Here is a 22,743-nt window from a genome sequence, read left to right as displayed (position 1 = left end):
AAATTAAACAACGACAATCAGTGGCTAGAAAACGTGTCACAGTAAAATTCACAACAAAACTTGAATGCAAAGTTTTAATTTGATAAATCTGTTTCCAGCATGCATATGAGAGCAGTCGGGAAAAAGAAATCAACTCAAAAAACCAATTCAAATTTCATTTAAATTATTGTTGTGGTTTGAATTTTAATTTTGGTTAAAACACTAACCTGGCGAGTGCAATTGCACTTGTTGCAGAAGAGTTAACACCCAAACAACACACTTGCTGGTTACCAACCAGCATTTTTTATCTAGCTCGTATCTTTTTTTTTTTAATCCGCTAGATTTTCAACTGCACTGCACTGACCGATGATATCCACCGCACTTCACCTTTTACCACCTAAGTTTTACGGTTTTATTCACAAAAAACAAATATTTTCACATTGCTGCCTTTCAGCAAATTTATCACCGAAAAAACCACGCACTATTGGCCAGCAGCCGGACAAACACTTTAAACACTTTTGAAACCGCCGCGACAGTCTTGTTGTTTTTTACACACGCGAAACTATTTTTTTTTGCCGAGCGCGAAATAATCGAACTTTTATTACCAACTCGATTGAAAATAAAAACTGCGCTACGTTTGCTATCGATGAGAATAAAGAAAGTTCAACACACACACCAATACAATAAACCGTGCATCTGTTTGCGCGACGTTGCTATCGGTGAGAATAAGGTCTGCGCCAATGCGAGAAAGACAGAAAAAAAACCGAAAGAATATGCCCGCGGCGCCAAAAGAGAAAGACGAAAAAACAGAAATAGAGCGTCCAGCGTACACACCAATACGAGAGATCGTGTATTTCGAGCGAATTTCGTTCAACCCGCATGAATTTTGAGAGAAGCGGGTCGGATGGTCCGAATCGCGTTCCATGAAATTCTGACTGGGTCAGCAGATCGTGCCGTCGGCGGAGAATATGCTTGCACACTACCGTATCAAAGGAAAGTCACCAACACAACTAGACTTCCCGTGCACGCGCTTTTTTTTCAAGCGACGAGAGAAATCTTTCTCTCGCTCGTAGAATTTCCATGCATGTGCGACGAGACGAGACGAGATGCAATTTGCAGGTTGCTCTTTCGCTTCTCTTTCGGTTCGGATTGCGATGCGCAAGGCGATGTTTCATCGCACTACGAACTGAGCGAGACGCCCGTACTGTACATACTTGATACAGCTCGTGCGCTGCAGCTCGTGAGACTTTCTCGTGTGCACAGACTTCCTGTACACGCGCTGAAACGACGAGAGGTTTCTTTTCTTTTTTTTTCTTCGGTAAGAGACTGCGGCGCACCACACGTTGTCTTATCGCTTTACGAACTGAGCGAGACGCCCGTACTGTACCTTAGTGAAACTGTATATTAGAGAAATGACAAAGCACTCACCGTTGAGGAAACTGTCAACATCAAAACGGGCGGGCTGTATAATTTTGCATTGCCGTTATCCGTTTTGATGTTGACAGTTGCCTTAACGGTGAGTTTCTCTGCGTCTCTCTGGTGTAGCGAACCTATACATACATACGATATATGCCATCAGACCCTTCTGAAGGTGTATTAATCGGAAGAATTCACAAAACTATATTACTACGATCAGATTATCACGAACCTTCAGAACCTGATTTGCAATATCTATACACTAAGGACGCTTTTACGCGGTTTTTAACGTGGATTCCGGAATTTACGCGGTATTTTTTTTTCTTGCGGATTTCGGTTCATCTTCACTCGGATTGCAGAATTTACGCGGGTTTTTAACGCGGATTCCGGAATTTACGCGGTTTTTTACGCGGCATGTATCCCCCGCATAAAAAGCGACTTTAGTGTACTCAATTCGAAAATTCTATCCAACATCAACATGTACTAGAAAATATAAACAATTTCAATGGTTTTACTATTTTTAACTCCCGAAAAACTTATGTTGTAATTTCAAACCACATTTTTTATCCTTAGAACTACAAAACAGAGTTCTATCATAAGATAGTCAATGACATCTAAACCGACGAAAGGAACACTTCTGTTAACCAACGTAACACTCTGCATCCAGTGCATTTTCGTACCGTTAGCATAATAAGTATAGTAATAAAACGTTCTTAATTCATGTTAACAAAAGTCGGATAAATTAATCATAGAATTTTGAATTGATAAATAAATGAACTAGGTTATATCATTGATAATTCTAACGGTGTTTTGATGCATGCTGCTATAACACGGTAAATGAAAAAAACATAAAATCCCCTGCCTGTTTCCTTCTGCGCAAAATCAAATTCCTTCTCGCACCATTAGCGCAAAGCAACATGCGAGGCAAGCTCGCGAGACGAGCTCACGAGAATTTGCACGCAAGCTGTCTCAAGTACGCGACGCCCATGCACCGCACTCCCAGTAAGAATTGTCGGGCCGATGTCGGACCAATTCGCGTCCGATTCTCCGATAGATCGGTCCGACAACGGGTGGACATTTCGCTCAACATCGGTCCGATATCGTGCTCAAATGCAACAAAAATGTCGGACCAGGGTTCATTCGCTCCTAGGGGTTCATTCGTCTTCGTGCGTCGCGGGCGAGAGGGAAGTTTAGTTGTGTTTGTTTTGAAGCAAGTCCGGTGCGGCTGGCATGCGGACTTGGTCAAAACAAACACAACCAAACTTCTCCTGCCGCAAAGAGATCACGATGGCGGGGTGTGCGATTCAATCTTCATTGTATGCGACGCAGCAACGGCGGTGTGCAGGTTGCTTTGTATTGATTATTTTGATAGCGCGGTTTTGGATTAGAGCGCTTCATTTATTTTAGGATGGTGCATGATTAATTATTTTTATCCACTTTATAAAAATGGATTTACGTAACGCAGATTTTATTGATATTATTCCCGCCGTTACTGAGGTGCACAATAAGCACCATCATTTTAAATCGTTTTAAATCAAGAAAGTAAGCGGTGACATGTACATTTTATTGAAAGAAAATATTCGTAGAGTTCGAAGCAATATATTTGTGAAACATTTAGGGTTTCTTAATACATAATTGATATTATTCACATAATGTAAAACGTGGCGACGGGGCTGTGCAATTTATACCTAGTGGTGTGGGATGTAGTAACGGCGGTGTGCAGGTTACTTTGTTTTGATTATTTTGATAGCGCAGTTTTGGTTTAGAGCGCTTCATTTATAGGATGGTGCATGATTAATTATTTTTATCTACTATATAAAAATTAATTTACGTAAGGCAGATCTTATTGATATTATTGCCGCCGTTTCTGAGGTGCACAATAAGCACCATCGTTTCAAATCGTTCTAAATCAAGAAAGTAAGCAGTGACATATACGTTTTATTGCAAGAAAATATTCGCAGAGGTCGACGCAATATATTTGAGAAACAATTAGGGATTTTTAATAAAAAAAATTGTGATATCATTCACATGACGAAAATAAATAAAACCTAACTTTTTTTCGCTCAACGTTCAACCTATACTTCGAAATTCAAAGCGATGGCATGTGTTTTTTTTTATTTGATATTCAGACGAGACGTTTGAGGTGGAATACTGACCCCGTTCGATTTTGGCAACACGTCTGAATTCTACATGTTGCCAAATTCGATCCATGCCAGAAACGAACGGTTTATTTTCATCATATTTTGTTACTTTTAATGTGACCAATGACTTAGACTCTAGATATGGCCACCAATGAACTAGTTTGTGGATTCCAAGTCGTTATAGGTGACGCTTGATGGGTTTTGGTTCAATAATTCTGATGTATCTGGAACACATTCGGGATAGGTCCGCATGTGGCCTTCGGCGACCTAGACACTTTATATGACCACCGAAGTAATTAAAGGCATGGTACGGTTCTAATCACTGTCATTATATTACCCGAGCATGGTCCGGTCATATATCCGGAACCAGTTGACCGATTCTGACAAGCCTCCTTTGCAACATTAGGGACCATAATATCGGTAATTGAACTTAAATCGGTTAAAGTAAAAACGAGAAAACTTAAAAATATGAATAAAAAAACCGTACGTTTTTTTTGGCCTATGCGCCAAAATCGAACAGTGTCAAAAATGAACCGTACCAAAAACGAAACAAGCCAAAATCGAACGGGGTCTGTAATTGGTATCAGATTACTAAAGATATTATTCACGAGACTACGAAAAATATACAAAACCGTGACTTTTCATGCCTAATTTACTTCTAAATCAAAATCTGAAGCGATAATATGTGTTTTTTCTATATTAAAATGTTTTTTATTGTTTCGGATAGACATGTGTGGGAAAGTTATGGTATTTTCTTCTTCACTAAAAATTGAGTAGATCATGCTGAATCAGGATTTTTTATGCTCAATTTTTCTTCAATTCAATGTTCATAGAGATGATGTGTGTTTTTGCTACATTAGAATGTTTGGAAAAATTTTTGAGGAGAAATTATACTTATACTGACTATAAAAATTGAGATATTATTTACAAGACTACGTAAAACATGCAAAATCATGACTTTTAATACTTAATCTACCTCTGAAACGAAATTCAAGGCGATGATATGTGATATTTTTTCAATAAAATGATCGTTGATGTTAAGAAAAGACATTTGAGGAGAAACGACAGGTATCTGTTCACTAAAAATTGAGATAACATTCACTACATAAAATATTCATAATGATGATACTTAATGCGTAATTGGCCTCTAACTCGAAATTTAAAGCGATGATAAATAGTTACATTCAAGTGTTCGGTGTTTTACATTGAAATACTAGGAAAAAAATTTGAGGATATCTGACATATGAAGAAAATATGGAGATATATTGCAAATAATTTGATCTGATAAAAATAGAGATATTATTAATAAAACCACGTAGACATGCAAAATCATGAATGTTAATCGCCCTTTAATTGATGAATTTCAATGACATCAAACTGTTTGTTTCAAATGTGCACGCGAAGTGATGTTTTTGAATATCCATATTTAACGCAGGAAATAGTAGTACGGTCAGTTTTAATTCCGCGGTTTTGTACGAGTTTTTTTTAACTCGAATTTTCGAACTAATGCGTTTTTTTACGTGATTTTTTATGCTTAACAGCGCACTAGATGCGACATTATGCGTATTTTGTATAAGGTAGAAAAACCGAATGTCGCAAGTCATTGTTTTTGATTTTCAGCTGGAACGGTACTGTATGACAAGTAATGTGTGCCACACATCCCAGACACATGACGATATTTTCATTAAATACGTAACTACAATCCCAGCTGGTCTCGAGGTACGATGCTGGCCTAACAAGCCAGTCGCCGTAGGTTCGAGTCTCGGCTCGGGAGAGACTGTTAGTGTCAGTAGGATCGTAGCGCTAGCCCCGCAATTGTCCTGTACACTCAACAGTTGGCTGCGAAGTCTGTGTATAATAAAAAACAGAAGGTCGAGTTCCGATACGGAATGTAGCACCAAGGCTTTGCTTTTTTTTACGTAACTACAAACATTGTAACAATCATGATTAATCTTGCAGATTATTTGACCTAAACTTATGAATGTTAAAAAACAGCAGATGACCATTTACATCCTACATCAACTCCAGCTCTCATATTTTTACTTTGTGGAGGTAATTTCCGGTATCTGGCGGACAGCCCAAGGTGGTCAAATTCAATCCAATCGTAGTGTTTTCAGAAACAGAATGATACCCAGCCGTGCAATGTCCGGGGCAGTACAGTGTTGTCGTCGTGCGAATAAAAAATATCGTTGCCGACGATATTTTGTGCTTCCCGGAGCGGTTCACGGCAGCAACTTGCGAAGATGTGACTATGTGGCAGTGAAATATTTTCGTTTTTTTTTGCATTCGCTTCACGGCTTGGACTCTGCCCGACAGCAGTGGGAACAGCGCTTAATTCGAATATAATTTTGTATAAGCAATCCGAAGGTGAATAGGTATGACAAGAGTGAATACATAGAGTGGCGCAGAGTCTGAAGCAAGAAAAACCAAACGAACCAAACGATCAAAATAAACAAATTTTACTACTTTGCTAGACTTATCGGAAAGGGTATTATGATTATTAAAAAAAAGCTTACAATAAATTGAGTTTTTTATTTTTTTTTTATTTTTAACTTTTAAGAAAGCGTACAATATATTGAATTCAATTTAATTTAATTTATTTTTTTTTTTTTTCGTTTATGTATATGTGCATTCAATTGTGTAGGTTTGTTTGTTCGATCGATGTCGCAATCGGTGAATCGTTCGTATCAGTCTAAGAAGTAAAATAAAGTAAAAACATAAGTAACTGGTCTCTTAATGGAAACATTGAATTTTTTACCTATGCTTTCCCGCAGAAGCAAGTCTCCCGATCCCTTTGAACCTTCTAGCTGATCGTTGGACCATACTGTAATGTTGTAAAGAGTTTTCAGAAAACAGTTTGGAGGCAACAATTCATCATCGGCAGCAATTCCAGCAGCAGTAGCAATAGTCCCAGCAGCAGCAGTAGTCTCAGCAGCAGCAGTAGTCCTAGCAGTAGCAGTAGTTCAGCAGCAGTAGCAGTCTTAACGTCTTTTGTTGTTTTGTTGTTGAATCTACCACCCGCAATAATTTTACCATGAAAAACACTGTCGGTGACTTCTGAATGCATATAAAAAATGCCTAAAAATGGCTGTGAAGATACATAACAACCCCTCTTTTCATTGTAAAAATGACAAACACAGTGTTTTTTATTGTTCTGAACAATGATATTTAATGTAGAATTGATGTATTTACAATAGAAAACATAGTCAAATTATGATAAAGCTATATACAATTACAGCAATCGCTAAGGTTTTTTGATGTTACTGTTTTCGGGTGCTCTCGTACTGGTTTCTTTCACTTGAGTTTGGCATTGGAAATCTTGAAGCACACCAGGTATAGGTCACAGCTTCCCGTTGGCTGCGGCCACGTACAGATCCCGCTCGTAATGATCATGAACCTATTCAAAATGACAAAAAACATTTTATTCATCACTTGCAATTATTTTCTAGTTTACTTACACTGCAAAGTCGGGTGTTTTCGGTAGTAAAATAATCTGCTGAAAGACAGCAAACGTCCATGCGTAGCTTTGTTACTATCGGATTCTTTGGAAACCGTAGTGTATCGCCAGAGTGTTTATCTTCAAACAAAGTGCATTATGGACCAGTAAATACACCTCTATATCATCGGTTGAAGGAAACACTAACACAACTCAAAATTTTAAGTATTTGATGTCAAAAACTGTCAGCTCACAAAGCATCTAGCATAGTTGTGTCCATTTTGTTCCGCTAACCAGAACAGAAGCTTATTAGACCACAAACTTTCAAACGTGTGTTTCCCGAAACAAGTACGTTGATTGATCGTACGCACCGTCTCATTGTTTTTCAAGGGACCCTAGGAATGTATGCAAGATTTTTCTCAACTAAAAAACTAAAAACTTGGTGTCTAGTAAATATTATTGATATGAATTTTATTACAACCGAAATTTTGATCCTGATTCGTGCCATGTTTATCGTGGTTCGGGCCATTTAAGATTTTATTTCTTCCTAATAATAAATAGAAGTGGAGCATTACAAATTGATGGAATACGTGATATAAACGTACTTTTGTGTCAAATACAGTTATATTCTTCATACTATAATAAAGAATAATGTAAAACATACCCACATGCATATGAGCTGTTGCGGAACAGAGTGGTCTATGTGCCATCGAGCAAATTTTTCAGGAGAGGCAATTTTCAAAAAATCTCTGAATAAAATTCTGTTCAACGGAATCTTTCGGACAAAATGTTCTAATATAAAAGTTATGAAGTGGTTTAACATGTGAATACATAAAATAACCATTTTTTTGGCGAAATGAGTGAATTTACCATACCAATGCACGTAGACCACTCTAACTTCATACATATTTTACTGGAATCCTCGTATCGTTTCGAAACAGAGTGGTCTATGTACAAAAACATAAATAAAAATGACGTTAACTCGTACTAGTGGCTAGTGTCACATGTTATTTGATGTACATGGCATGTCACATGTAACATGTGACGTGTAACATTACATGTAACACAAAATGTTACATATTACATGATATTTGACATGTTATATTTTTCGTGTTACATCACGTGTAACATGTTACAGGACAAGTGACAAGTTACATATCACATTTAATATGTTACATATATGTCACATAGCCATTCTGTTTCGGACGAAATTTCAATATAGTATCAATCTGCTTTAAAGTTCAATTTTTCGAAATTTTTCTAGTCTTCTAACTTCAGTTTCTTGGGAAGATACGGATTATGTGAAAAACTCATTTTTGAAAAAAAATGGTCTTTAGACCACTCTGTTCCGCAACGGCTAATATATGGGTATACAAGAAGATTTTGCAGTCCCGTTAGGATAGGCTTTGTCGTATTGAAAATTGTTGAAGTTTATTTTGAAAAAGAAATTTAATGTGAGGGTTTGACACTCTTTTTCTGTACGGACTTCCTCACTGCGATCAGAATCGTTGATCTGTTGTAAGATATATCTGGGTGTCTGCTGTATCCCGCACTTCTATTATTAGCAATACCACTATTGAGAAGTGGCATGCTTAAAATTAATTTATTGGTGCTGGGTTCGATGATGGCAATTTCGGTCACGGGTTACTTTAAAACACGTTTTATTATGTCAAAGCCGACGTTTCAAGGATATATATATAACGATATATACGTCGGCTTTGACAAAATAAAACGTGTTTTAAAGTAACCCGTGACCGAAATTGCCATCATCGAACCCATTAACTATTTATTGGTCAAACAACGCTTAACATTTATTGGTGCTTGTATGTCATATGATTTTACACTCTTTTTTACTCACTATCGGCTCTACTATACCGAGCCTCGTTCCTCCCGCCAAATATTTCCAATTAAAATTCCCTGGAAAAGTTTCATCGTGCGTCCTTCTAATCAGTTTTATTTATATCGAATGGTCTGATTCTACTAAGAATCGAACCCGTGACTAAATGCATACTTTTTTACACTTCCATCTTTTTTTTTTTTTCAAAACAAATTATCAGTCACTAGAGTCACTGACTGCTTCTATTCGCATAATAGTGCTATGTAAAATTTGAGTGTTCTTTTGTTTGCGATATTGGGTTCATTTTGGGATTCTTTTCAAGAAGAGCCATTAAAAAAGTAAGGTTTGATTCTCACAACCTCGATTTAAATGGCTATTCTTGAAGACCACGCCAAAATGGACCCAGTTCCGCAAAAAAAAAAAACAGGAAAGCTTAGGACTTCAACATAGGACTGCTATGCGAATAGCGGCAGCGCAGTCATTGTACCAAAACATAATTTTTCCAACGGCTCTCGCGAACGGAGGATTTTGCATAATTTACTTTTTTACAAAAATAGTGATCTTTTTTCGTTGTTCACGTAAAATATTTCGGTTTTTGTAGTAAGAAAAAAATATTGCTTCAAAAAAAACTGTCGTTTCCGAGCATGCTATTATTGTTATAAACAAGCCAGTTAATGGTTCTTCAAAACCAGTGCTTACCACAGCCACATTTTCTTGGAAAAAATTGTTTCGAGATAATCGTGGTATGTGGCGCGCAGCAGCAGATTACGCGCTTGCAATAGCTGGCAAATCGGTTCTACTGCTAAGACGTTTATGTTTTTTTTAAATATGCTCTTGTTGAAAAAATCGACATGTTTTTAATGCTTTATCTGAAAGTACATATCCTTTTAGAAAATGCAATAAAGAATATTTCGATTTGTTTCAACTAACGCTAGTGTATAACCAACCCCTAATAGTAAATACAGATTAATTTAGTTTATTAGTACTTTCACCTTTACGTGGCTATATCTATTTTGAAAATGCAAAAAGCGATAATTCAAATATTTTTTTCAGGTTCAGGACGTTACTTCGATGTACTCCAGCATTGAGCAATTTCAAATAGGTATTATGTAACATTGGTGTAACACCGATTTACCAACAACAAAAAGTACGAAAGCAAAAATTTTTGAAGCAGTGTTTTCGGACACTCGGTCTTTTGAAAGATTCAAAAATGAATTTTAAAACGATGTAAAACGAGTTTGCCATTGGGGCAATTCAACGAATTGGCACTGCCGTACCAAGAGCCTGAAAATGGTCTCGAACAGAATTCGGACGTACAATGTGTCGGAAACGCTATCCATTGTTGTAACCGATATTCGGCCATTCCGATTGAGTGGCTACCCTGATTATTTAAGTATTACATACTATTTTACAACTAATAATGATAGAGTTCAGTTTGCTTCACAACTCTGTTAGTTTAAGCATTTTAAAAATTAGCATTAGCTTAGCGAAAATGCGAAGGGTTTGGGACTATTTCAGCAGCAGACGGAAAAAGTCTGGTTTTCTACAGCATACTAATGCAAAATCTGCCGAAAAGCGACCTCTGTCGATGTGATGCAATTCCTTCCCGATACTCTAGTTATTTTTCTATTTTGTGTTCATCATTTTTACTGGATTTTGTTAACCCTGGAAAGAAAAGCATATTTTGATGTGCGTAAAAGAATAATAATACGTCGAATTGACTCCCGGCTTTCAAATAATTGAAAATGCAATTGTTACTTCAAAAACTATCATTGAATGGTCATTACAGTATTAACTCATCGATAAACAACAAACACCAGAACTCAGGTTTTAATGTTTCTTTCTTCTCCATTTCTTTTACCATTTAAAAAAAAGTTAAAAGAAAAATTAGAAACTAATTAGAGTGATCTATTGGAAATTAAAAATATTTTAACAACCAAAACGGTTTCTTTGATAGTGGCATAGTGTTTTTGGAAAAGTTGTAGATAATTATTTTGACATTAAAAAAAATATTAGCTGCGATTTTTTTTTTAAATATTGTTTTTTTTTTTCAAGAGTATACAATTTTTTTTTTCATGATTTCTCCATGGCGGACAGTCCGCAGTGTTTAGGTAATCTTTTGTAGTTTTCATGAAAAAATATGATTTTTTTAAAAATGAGCTTTTTTCAATTGTTGAGTTAATATTTAAAAAATAAATAAATTTGAATAAATTAAAAAAAAATACAAAAAATTTCCAGAGTAAAGATAAAATTATTATACACAACTTTGCCGAAGACGTCACACCGATCAAACCAACCGTTTTGGTTAATCATCAATACCTTTCCAATATAGCATTTTTCTGTGCCTTCTCGAAAATGAGCCGTGTTTCAAAAAACCAAACCAATAGCACAAAATTGCGACTATGCAAAGTTTAAAACTGGGACATTTGTTGTGGAAGTTCCTTCAGATTGCGTTGAAGTTTATGTCTTTAAAATGACGAGCCAAATGACCGAATACATAACCTGAGCTCACATTGTCCTAGAACAACATTTACTTTCTAAGAAAGTGTTCTACGCTTGCACGTAAGAGTTTTCTAAACACTTCCGGTTTTTTTTCCAGAAAACAACTAACATTTGATTCTTTTTTGGAAAATTTGGCGAAATCGACTGAAATAAAATTATTTACAAAGTCCTACATACGTTTTTGGTATGTAATAGCCATAAATAAATAAATTGACTCCAGTCGATTGTAAAAATGTTGTTTGAAGAAGACCGCATTTAAAAAATTTAGTATCCCAAAATCGTTTTTCATACGAGGGAAACGTAGCTTCCAGAAAAACGCGAAAATTTAAAAATCCTCGTGAAAACACCGGGTAAACTCTGAAATCCGCGTGGAGAAATTTTATTTGTTAAATTTTTTAGAGCATGTCTGCTAAATACTTTTTGAAAAAGATTAGCAAGCAAACGGCTTTTCTGGGTAACTCGAGTAAAAAACGCGGTAATTTCGAAATTCACTGTTTACCCACTTTTGGGAGTACACTAAGGTCGCTTTTTAAGCGGCTTTTTTTACGCGGATTCCGGAATTTACGCGGTTTTTTTTAACGCGGATTCCAGAATTTACGCGGTTTTTTTTACGCGGATTCCAGAATTTACGCGGTTTTTTTTTACGCGGATTCCGGAATTTACGCGGTTTCTTTTTACGCGGCACGTATCCCCCTCTCATTTCACCGAAAAAGTAGTCAAAATTACAAGATTCCTCACGGCTTTCGATATTTCCGAAAGGAGACAGATTCAGGCAACCGATTTAACGTATATTCACAAACAAAACAATAGATTTTTAGACAAAAAAAACCTTAAGTCCCGTTGCCGCATAACAATAGCGCATTGACCGGTTGCCAGCCAAAAGGTTGTTTTTGATTATTTCTGTGACCGTTTGCGCACTATTAAAGCAGAAAAGGGTGTTAAATGTTATGTACTTATACTGTAAAAGACACGCTAAAAAAATTTGTCAATTATTATACAACTTGGTAGTAAAACTACGGTGGGCGGACTTACCCTGTATACCCCTAATAAGAGTTTAAAGTTCATTGCTTGAGGTAAAAACTGATTTTTCTCCACCAGGAATGGGTTAAGCTTAAATCCGCTTGAGAAAATGTCTTGAGGCCAGAAATTTCAAAAGTCGATTTTGAAGAATTCACGTTTTCAAAGATCAGAAGCAACGAAAATAATTTGAAATTCAATTCAAAATTTATGAAATGGTAGAGGTTTAAAATGCAGAGCCTGTCTTTGTTTTTTTTTCTCAAATTGCTTGCATACTCCTCCAAAATCAGAAAGACTTATTTTTCAAAAAAAAAAGTCAAAACTATAAGGGCCATAGCGAAAACTATTCGCTTAAAATAAACCTGGAAAAATACCACGATAACAATGGTATCAAATTAGTCCTTTCTCTATTGTCGAGGCAATGACTGAGCCTCAAGAAATTCTAAGAAAACGGAAAAAATATTTTGAATGACAGAAATACACACAATTGTTCATAATTCAGCTCACAATTGCCATGAAACGTTTACAGAGACTAGAAAAAGTTAATGAATATGTTCCAATATTCTGAAGCTCTTCGATAAAAGTCAGCAATCAGATTTTAATTCAAAGTCAGAAATGCACCAAAAACATAGAAAAATCAGTTATAATATGAAAGTTATAAATTCAATTTTTTTAAATAGATTTTTGTTGAAAAATCGGAAGTTTAGAACGCGGATTTAGAAAACACAAAACAAGCTTATTTAGCTCAAAAAGGCGCAAATTGTTTCTAAGTAGCAGCAAAAATTATATTGAAGCCTGAAAGAAACTAACAACATCAATGTAAAATCAATTTCAAATTTAATCTAGAAAAGTGTGTGCAAAAATTTATTCTCAAACAAATTTAAACATGCCAGAAACGGCTATCATTGCAATTTCAGGCAAGGCGAAAAACTATCTCGATTCGGAGTCAAAAAAAGTGCTCTAATTATTATGAAAACTCTGAAAAATAACAAGAATGTTTTTTCTCATTCACTAAAAATGACTATGAAAAAGTTATCAGAAAATAAGAAAAAAAAATTAAATAATTATTAAAGCCAATTCAATAAAAACATTTAAAGTTAATTCAATTTAAAATTAAGTTTTAAAATAGAAAATGATGTCAGAAATGAGGAATTTTGTTGAAAAATTTTATTTTTAAATAAGCACTTTGAATAAGGCTAAAATCCGTAATAAAGCTAAAAAACAATTGATGAAATTTCTCAAGGCTTGAAATAATAGAAAATGATTTGCAATTGCATTCCTCAGCCTTCATTCGAAAAATCAACAGCAAACAGATGTTGGCCGAAGTAGTTAGCCCTTTTGAGAGTTTTAAATGAAATAATAATACATATTGAAATCCAAATTCTCTCACAAATTTATTTTGTCAATGAATGAACGTGGTTGAACTTTAATATTTATGCGTTTTAAAACCGGGAAAAACACCAATTTCTAACCGGGAAAACCAGGAAAAAGCGAGAATTTGAAATTGGAAATCTGCTGGCCACCCTGTAATCAATTAAAGTTTATTAAACATATCTGCTTTTCTTTTGATAATTTATATTAGCATTAGCCAATGCTTTTTTTTTTCAAAGAAGCAGTAAATTAACATAACGAAAGAAAATAAGTATTTCACGTTCGCTAACGGCAAATTTGTGGGAAACAATTTGGTGATTCGATCATCTGGAAAATTCGATTATCCGGAGTGAAAAAAAATTCGACACTTCGGCTAAATATTGTACAGTCATACCTCAATATACGGCAACCTCGATATAAGGCAACCTCGATATAACGTAACTCGATATACGGTAAATTTTACCTCTATACAACGTAACTTTTTAAGATGAGTTAAAATTGAAAATAAATGATACAGCAACTGTATGGGTATAAATTGCTTCAAAAAAATGTTTGTAGTAAGTTTTGAAACCAATGAAACCGATGCGAAAATTGTTCTAAATAAGAAAGGTTTAAAAATACTAACAGGTGATGAGAAATGAATTTTCACGCTTCTTCAGTAACAATTCACAGTCTTGCAACAATTAAAAAAAATTATTTTTTATTGCTCGTTTTGATATTTTCTCTAAATGGGCATAAGAAAGATTTAAAAATACTGATAGGTGATGGGAAATAGGTTTTCGCGCATCTTTGAGTGACCATCAACAGTTTTGCATCAATTAAAAAAAAAATTGTTGCTTGTTGAAAATTGTCCTATATATGCATAAGAATGGTTTGAAAATACTAATAGGTAATGGGAAACAGGTTTTCACGCTTCTTCGAGTAACCTCTTGTATCACTTGAAAAAAAAAATTATTTGCTTCTGAAAATATTTCTAAATGAGCATAAGAAAGGTTTAAAAATACTAATAGGTTATGGAAAATAGGTTTTCGCGCATCTTTGAGTAACCATTATTATTCTTGCATAAATTAAAAAAAATGTTTTTTTAACGAAACGAAAATAAAAATAAAGTTGCCTTATATCGAGGTATGACTGTATACGAAAGCGAATTTTTCCTTGATTTCTAATTAATGTTTCAAAATAAAATAATCAAAAGTCCACTTATCAATGGCTAAGAAACAACGTGTCGCTCTAATTTTGAGAAAAAAAAGCTTCAAAAAGTGAAGTTCATAGCAGAACTCTCTCTCCAAAAACACTAACCTGGCGAGTGCAATTGCACTCGATCGATGAGAAAATTGAATCCGTTATCGAGGATATCCAGCAACCACCTCTTCCTGAAAACCACCAAAACAACACACTTGCTGGTTGCGAACCAGCATTCCTTTCTAATATAGCTTGGATTAAATCCAAGTTACTTTTCCACTACACTTTTCCATAAACACCACACTTAACCCCCCCTGAGTTTCACAATTCTATTCACCAGAATATAAACAGTTTTTCACACTGCTGCATTGCAGCATACTTGGCACCGAGAAAAACTACGCACTGTTTGGCAGCAGCCCGATTAACACTTCCGACACTTAAGATTACGCCGCGACAATCAAAATACGCGAATATAAATTTCTAACGCGACACGAAATAATCCAACTTTTATAACAACTCGATTGAAAATTAAAAGTGCATCAAACCGTAATGCTACCGTATAAAAAAAAGCAAAACAAGCAAGAAAACAAGAGCGCGTTGCTCTACCCCGAGTCTGTACGCAATGACAAAAAAAAAAGCGTTCAACACATACACATCGTGTATCTGTATGCGCATACGTTTATTACTCGACGAGAATGAAGAGCGTTTTCATGCGTACCAACATGCCCGGCGCCAAAAGAGAAAGACGAAAAAACAGAAATAGAGCGTCCAGCGCACACACCAATGCGAGAGATCGTGTATTTCGAGCGAATTTCGTTCAACCCGCATGAATTTTGAGAGAAGCGGGTCGGATGGTCCGAATCGCGTTCCATGAAATTCTGACTGGGCTCGTTAAGTTGAGAGACGAGATATCTTCGTGTACGTCGCAATAAAAATTCCCATGCGACGAGACGTGGCTCGTACGAATGGTAAGTTTTCTCGCTCGCACGCTGCACACAGCACGAAGCGACTGAATGAGAAACGAGACTTGTAGCGCAAAGCACACTGTCTCTTCTTTGTGCGAGCGAGATTTCAGGAAGTCTGAACACAATACTGCGCTTTGAAAGCAGCCATTTGCTAGGCGACAAATTGGTAAAAAACGGCAATAAAACATTGAATTCCCAGATCGTTTTACTTCCAAATCACTTTTAATACACTGTTATAACACTCGAAACACTTTTACCTACAATTACCACACGAAATTCATAATTTATCGTGCTATATATCACTATAAAACGCGATTACCACGGACGCAATAAATGAAGCGTCTACACACGTCGCCAGCGATGCCAGCTCCCATTAAATACTCAAAATACTCAAAAAAATATGAAGGCAAAAATTCACGGCTCATATGGCCTGTTCTAACAGCTAAGTGTTTAACTAAGTGCGAGAGAAACCTCTCGCGGGTGTACTTTGTAAACATCACCGATGTTACAAAAAATGAGAATTCATTGAAAATCCGTGTGTCCATCTTTCCTCACCTTAGTGTATCCATCTTGCCCGACCTGGCTGTAAATTTTTCAAACGATCGTAGCTCTCTATCGGAACATCGAAAATCTGCTGGATTTTCACTAGAAAACCGAGGAAAGACACTTTACCATCGGGAACAAATGCAAACACATAAGTTTCACGAGTTTTCCACTATTTCACGTGGAATGAAATTTACATCATATAGCGCGTTTACGAGAATATTCTTTGTTTTACTAACAAATTTGACAGTTTGCTTGCTGAAAACCGACGATGCATCTCAAAAGTATTACAACACTATAAAAAAGGTATTCGCATCACTCAACTATCATAAAACGTTCCAGTTTGGGAAATATTAAAAGTGTCCATCTTACCCGCAGTGTCTATCTTTGCCTACTTTGCCCTACACTTAACAGTAGGCTGCGAAGTCTGTGTATAAACCAAAGAACAGAAGGTCGAGTTCCGAATCGGAATGTAGCACTAAGACTTTGCTTTGTGCACAGTTAACAGCCTTGATCAGCCAATTCTTTGCGGATGTGATATTAATAAAAAATTCAATTTTTTTCGAGCAATCGATTCTAGCTAAATCGCATTGTGTTCTCCGATAATCACAGTTTTTCGCTTCTTAAGTACCCTTTTCTTCTAACGGTCAAAGAAAATGATTCCCGTTTTTGGCGCGTCTTTTTTTTTCGTTCGCAATTCAAATGGCCGTCTATTCAGAAGACTTTCACCAATTTTCTTTACTATTATTAAGCTTCGCTTACTACTCCCTTTCATTCCGGATGAGCTAGAATAAATCACATTCCCGTAATCGGGTAATTTCAGGAGCTTTACCTTTTCTATTGGTTTAGATTTTCGAAATGCCAAATGGATATTTATATAGTACTATGCGATTTATCTCATTCATGGAATTGGATCTTTTGGCTTCTCTGGAGCAGTTCAAACAAAACTTATTATCCTTCAACCAGGCAAACATTTTTATCGAACATACTAGTACGATTTCCGCTCAGTCAAGATATTTTGATTGGCTTTTCCAGCGACTTTGGTGACAGTAAAGAAAGAGAAAAAAAACCTTTGGTAGCAAAGATTTCACAATTTATCAAAATTGGAAACTAAAGCGCCCGAAAGCATTCCCATTCTTCTAAAGGAAAGTATTTTCTTTGCTCTACCCTTCGTCGCTCTTTCATTACAGATCGTCCTAACTCACTACCCGGGCCATGAAGTGGATGCCGGCCGCATTGGAGTCTGCATCGTGTTTGCCGGTATGTTGGGATCCGTGGCTTGTGGCATTGTGCTGGATAAGACCCATCGATTCAAGTGAGTGTCGATTGCTATCGCCGCAACAATGTCTACTCCTCGCTCGCTTCTTTCCACTCTGAGCGATGGGCTCGGAACTGCTGCAGCTAGGAGTAATCATTGTTATTGCAATTCATCCTACCACTGTGCACTGTGCACTATTGTTTGCACTGTGAATCTAACCAACTCATTCCGGTTTTCTATGTTTTATCACACACAGGGAAACTACGCTGGCCGTTTATATATTCACCATGATTGGAATGTGGATCTATACGTTTACTCTATCGACCGGGCACATCGCCGTAGTTTACATTACGTCCTCCCTGCTCGGGTATGTATTATCTCGGTAAACAGTCTGTTTTAAATCCACTTCAAAGCTCTTCAGCCTTACGGCTGGCTCTAATCCGATTGCTCAACAAATAAAATATATTAATTATATACGACTTTATCAACAGTTTCTTCATGACCGGTTACCTTCCGGTTGGGTTTGAGTTTGCGGCAGAACTTACCTATCCGGAACCAGAGGGCACATCGACCGGGCTGCTGAACGCGGCCGCGCAGGTATTTGGCATTGCGTTCACCATGGTCTACTCGGAGATCCTGAACAGCAGCGGCGATATTGTGGCGAATGTTACGATGGCTGTGATGCTCTTTGTCGGTTCGGCCGTAACGGCCATCATCCGGTCGGACCTACGCCGCCAGGCGGCTCAAAACCCGAACGCTTAAATCCTCCCAGTACAAAAAGGAGCCGACTTTTCCACTAGGTCTGGCACCTCGTGCTGGCTGTTTTCAGAATTGAACATTTTTACCAGGTGAAATGTCGATAGATGTGTTATTTATGCTAACTGTAAATGTTGTTAATGTTATAGAGAATTTTACGCAACATGCTCGTTATGTTTTTCGAAAAGAAAAAGTTTAATTAAAAGCAAGCAAACAGACTGGCGACACTGAAGCGATTCACTCGAGCATACAGAAAAGGGCAAAGGAATAATTATGCCTCGTGAAAACAATGCCAGCTTTCCGGACTGTAACACCTGTCCATGTCATTATGCTACGCAACAAAATAAAAACGATGCAAAGTCATCAACATTCACCTCGACAGGCTGCTCTAGCACTGACTACGGTGAAATAACTTTTGCAAAAGTGGGAAAGTTCCTGGTAGTCTGCCCATAAATTCGCAACGGCTAACGACATTCACATTTGTCAGCTTCTGGGTTTATAGTGTGAGGTGAAAGAACAAACCAATGAATATACCAGAGAATTTCCTCTTGAGTTCACTTTTTTCTCTACTTTTTTCACAACACGTGGCAGCAAAAAATCATGAAACCAAAAAATGATCTTCATTATTCTTCACTAACTAATGATTTTTTTTTTGTAAATAGTGGCCATTCAACAAATGCTCGAGCGCATCGTGGAAGAACTCACTAACAACAACGTCTCATTTCATGATGCTTGCTATGGGCATTACCATGGAGACGCTCGGTAAATCAAAGCAACCATCAGAAAAAAGCTAAAAACTAACCTCAATCAACAGCCCCTCGCCCCCTCCCCATTAGTTAGTTTAGGCTGAGAAAAATATCGACCCGGGGCTGTTTTGAAGTAGAATACTTCTCTCAGGAAGTTCGGCTACATAGGGATGTGAAATGAAAATCTAAAACCGAAAAAAGTGAAAAATATGTCCAATTTCAAATGCTAATAAATCGCTTAGTATTCGATGGATTTCCTTCGTTCTTGCAGCAATAGATTGGAAAATCTTCTAAGATTCTTCCCAAATGTAGATAATTGTAATTTTATTATTCAAACTATTGTACTATTGAAAATAGTCAAGCCTTGTCAAAACGAAAAATTCGGCCTCTGATTGGTCGTTATATGATTGCTTCCCAAGCACGGTCGACAGAATCATAGACCTTGCCATTTGAAATGTGCAATTTGGCCTATATAAGATCCTGTTTCACTCGGAGCCGCTCATTATAATTCTAGACTGCAACAGGAGCAGTCCTCCCTCAGCAGCAGTAGTGGATACAGCAGCAGTAGCAGTGCAGCGGATAACGGCCACAGCTGCGGTATGGCAACGGATAGCGGAGCGCGTCTCAGCATCAATAGCAGGGCCAGGTGATGCAGGGCAGCGGATACCTATGATAACGGAAGCGTCCACTACTGTGACAACGGAGATAGTGCAGCGGTTGACGTTGGTCTCAGCATCAATATAAGCAGGGCCAGCTGATGCAGTTTGGCATTTTAGTGAAATGCTGTCGCTGAGCGATAGCAGGCACACTAGCAAATGTATCCAACGAAAAGAACGTTTTGGAAAGCTTTTCAGTGTTTATTTTCCCGCAAGGAATACTTTATTTGCACTGCCAGTGATAACGCAAAGATGTGATCGGCATCTTATCAGACATTGAATTAAACAACAAGTTGTCCATTTCAGGATGAAATAAAAACCTAATTGAAGAGTTAATATTTTCTCTTAAATCAATTTACACTTTCAAGAAATTTGGAACAGATATATATTTGGCTTCATCTCCGTGTCTCAGAACGTACTGAATTATCTTTTCCTTCAGTCATGAGCACAACATCCGAAAAGCTGATGCAGGGACAGCGGATACCAATAGCAGCGCATAGCGGCCAAAACATTGGCATGGCTACGGATAGCGTAGCAGTTGCAGCGGGTTTAGAATCGATAGCAGCCGATGCAGTGAGGCATTTTAGTGAAATGCAGTCTCTGTGCGATAGCGGGCACTGGTAAATGCAATCAATGAAAAGTTGACTGATTTTGACAACAGATGAGCCGTCTAGTTTTGAGTGTTCAATCAGATTTTCACTGTTTATTTTATCACAAGGAATACTTTATTCGCACTGTCAGTGATAACGCCAAGATGTGATCGGTATCTTATCCGATATTGAATTGAACAACAAATTAAAAAATGACTGACACGCAAGCAGCCGGGTTTTCTTTCTTGTAAAAGTATTCTACTTCATCGTTGCGGTCGTGGCTTTGCACGCAACCCTCCTGTAATTTTTATCTTCTGGAGGGGTTTGTTCAAACTAAACATTAAACCGGAAAAGAAACACTCTACGGACGACGGAAGCGAGGCGAAAAAAATTAATTAAGTTTGAGCTTATCTTTCTTCCCAATCTGGATGGAAGAGGAGGCGATTTTCTATTGGCCGAACCGGGTGTTGTGTTGTTTTTTTTTATTCTGTTATTTTGGGATCGGATTCAATTGGCTATGCTAAAAAGAAGAGTGTTTGCGAGTAGGGGAGGCCACTAGAAGGACCTACTATTTATTTAAAATGTCAAAGGGAAGAAATATATGTGGAATAATAGACATTGGAAAGCTGGTCCATTGGATTAGGCCAAAAATATATGCAGGATTTTCCATATCGAATCGTTTTGCTCAAAATAATATGTTTTCGACGGTCAACGTGCTTGCTTTATATTCATCATGTGATACTGATTTTAATTGCATGCGATGGTTTTGGAATTACATAAAAACGAAATTTGTTGAAAAACAGTGAGTGAAAACTGAAAGATCCATACTATAGGATGAAAACAGTAGCAGTAGAAGGCAATAGTTAGTATTAGCTGTGATAAATCGTTATATTAGACTAGAACACCACGAACAAGGCTTGCTGCTATATAAACCCATACATCATAATAGAAATTCAGTAGAGAATACGTTCACAAAACGTTTAGCAGAGCATAACCTGACAATAAATCGCCATAAGATAAGAAGCAAATGTCGCACTATCGTATCTATCGCTAAGAGTAATAACCCACCAAATCCCTATCTATTAAAATTCGAGGCTATGAAAGAAAAAAACAATTCCCGGACGCTACTTTTGAAGCATTTTGCTAATTTTAATCACTTTCACAAAACATGAATCCAGTCAGGGCCATATAAAATGTCAATCTCAAAATCGCCTTCGGTTATGCAACGCTCGTTTTGGTTAGAATTGCGAAAAGCGCACGGTGTGTTCGTAGCTGCAAATCGCTAAAAAATATATCTATATTTATATATCAAACAACCACCCACACAAACACGTAATTACAAATGTTACCCAATGACAATATACTAAAATACCTGTAGACTAATCGTATACAATAAGAAAGATATGTACCTAGAAATGCACGAACAAAAAGTCATCAATACCCAACTATCATCGAAATTCCACAATGAACTTGTTATCAATCAGTAGCAGAGAAAAGGCCAATAAATGAAACAATGTTGCCAAATTGAAACGTAGTTTAAACTGCTTAAGATTTTATGTACGAAAAACCGAAAAGTGAAACGTTGAACTTTAACGACAATAAATTAAAGGAGCTATTTATACTGAAACAAAATCAACTTAAAAAGTGTCACACATTTGCGTTGAGTATTGCAATCAAAGATAATAAAGAAGAACCTGTTTGAGCTGTAGACAACAATAAAAATAACATAAACAACAACAACCGAAAAAAAAACTATTAAAATGGTAGCTGTTTTGGGGGACAACGCAAATCCACGTAGTAACCTCTAGTGGTACCTTTACCAGCGCTCAGTACTAAATGTGTCAATTTTCCCATGTCTATATCCTAGTGGCCATCGACGTAACATTTAGAAAATAACAATTATCTACAGCAATGTGCGACATGCTTCATCTTACAGCTAGGAAAAAGACAGAAAAAAAATTGAACACGGAATAATGATTCCAGATAGCAGGTGCGATTTTAAACATAATAAATTGGGAATTACAACTGGTGTTGCTTTCTTTTGCGATTCGAACGTCCTACTCGATAATCTTGTGGACTGTGCTCTGCCCAATGATTCGCTCCGTTAGATGACCCACATATTCAGCTGACTTCTACAGGGTGTTCAATGAGTTCGAATACAATTTAGAAATGTGTTAAAAATGAAAGTACAAGGTATTCTTTCCTAAACCATTTAGTTTTGAAAACATTTACGACATATTAGCTGGAAGCGCATCCCCATTGCGCCGTATGACGAGCTTGAGACCTGGTCCATCGGGATCTCGCCGCAGATCTTCGAAAAAAAGCTTCCTAATTTGCTAGTGCTCACT

General features: G+C 36.9%; 1 protein-coding gene across 2 annotated transcripts in view; it reads left to right on the top strand.

Annotated features, from left to right (window-relative positions):
* Positions 1–22,420, top strand: part of LOC129719474 (feline leukemia virus subgroup C receptor-related protein 2) — a 168,975-nt gene extending 146,555 nt beyond the window's left edge. The window contains exons 8-11 of one of the 2 annotated variants that reach the window (XR_008727218.1): positions 17,580–17,704; positions 17,904–18,014; positions 18,139–18,495; positions 18,553–22,420. Coding sequence is in view for 1 of the 2 variants with exons in the window: in XM_055670832.1 (XP_055526807.1) it covers positions 17,580–17,704; positions 17,904–18,014; positions 18,139–18,409 (507 nt within the window). In the remaining variant the exon portion in view is untranslated. Of the gene's footprint in view, positions 1–17,579; positions 17,705–17,903; positions 18,015–18,138 lie in introns of both variants that reach the window. The other variant, XM_055670832.1, reaches the window with a different exon arrangement.
* Positions 22,421–22,743: the final 323 nt, after the last annotated feature.

The sequence above is a fragment of the Wyeomyia smithii genome, chromosome 2 (genome assembly GCF_029784165.1).
Source record: "Wyeomyia smithii strain HCP4-BCI-WySm-NY-G18 chromosome 2, ASM2978416v1, whole genome shotgun sequence".
Lineage (NCBI taxonomy): Eukaryota > Metazoa > Arthropoda > Insecta > Diptera > Culicidae > Wyeomyia > Wyeomyia smithii.
This window is presented reverse-complemented; position numbering and strand designations above follow the sequence as displayed.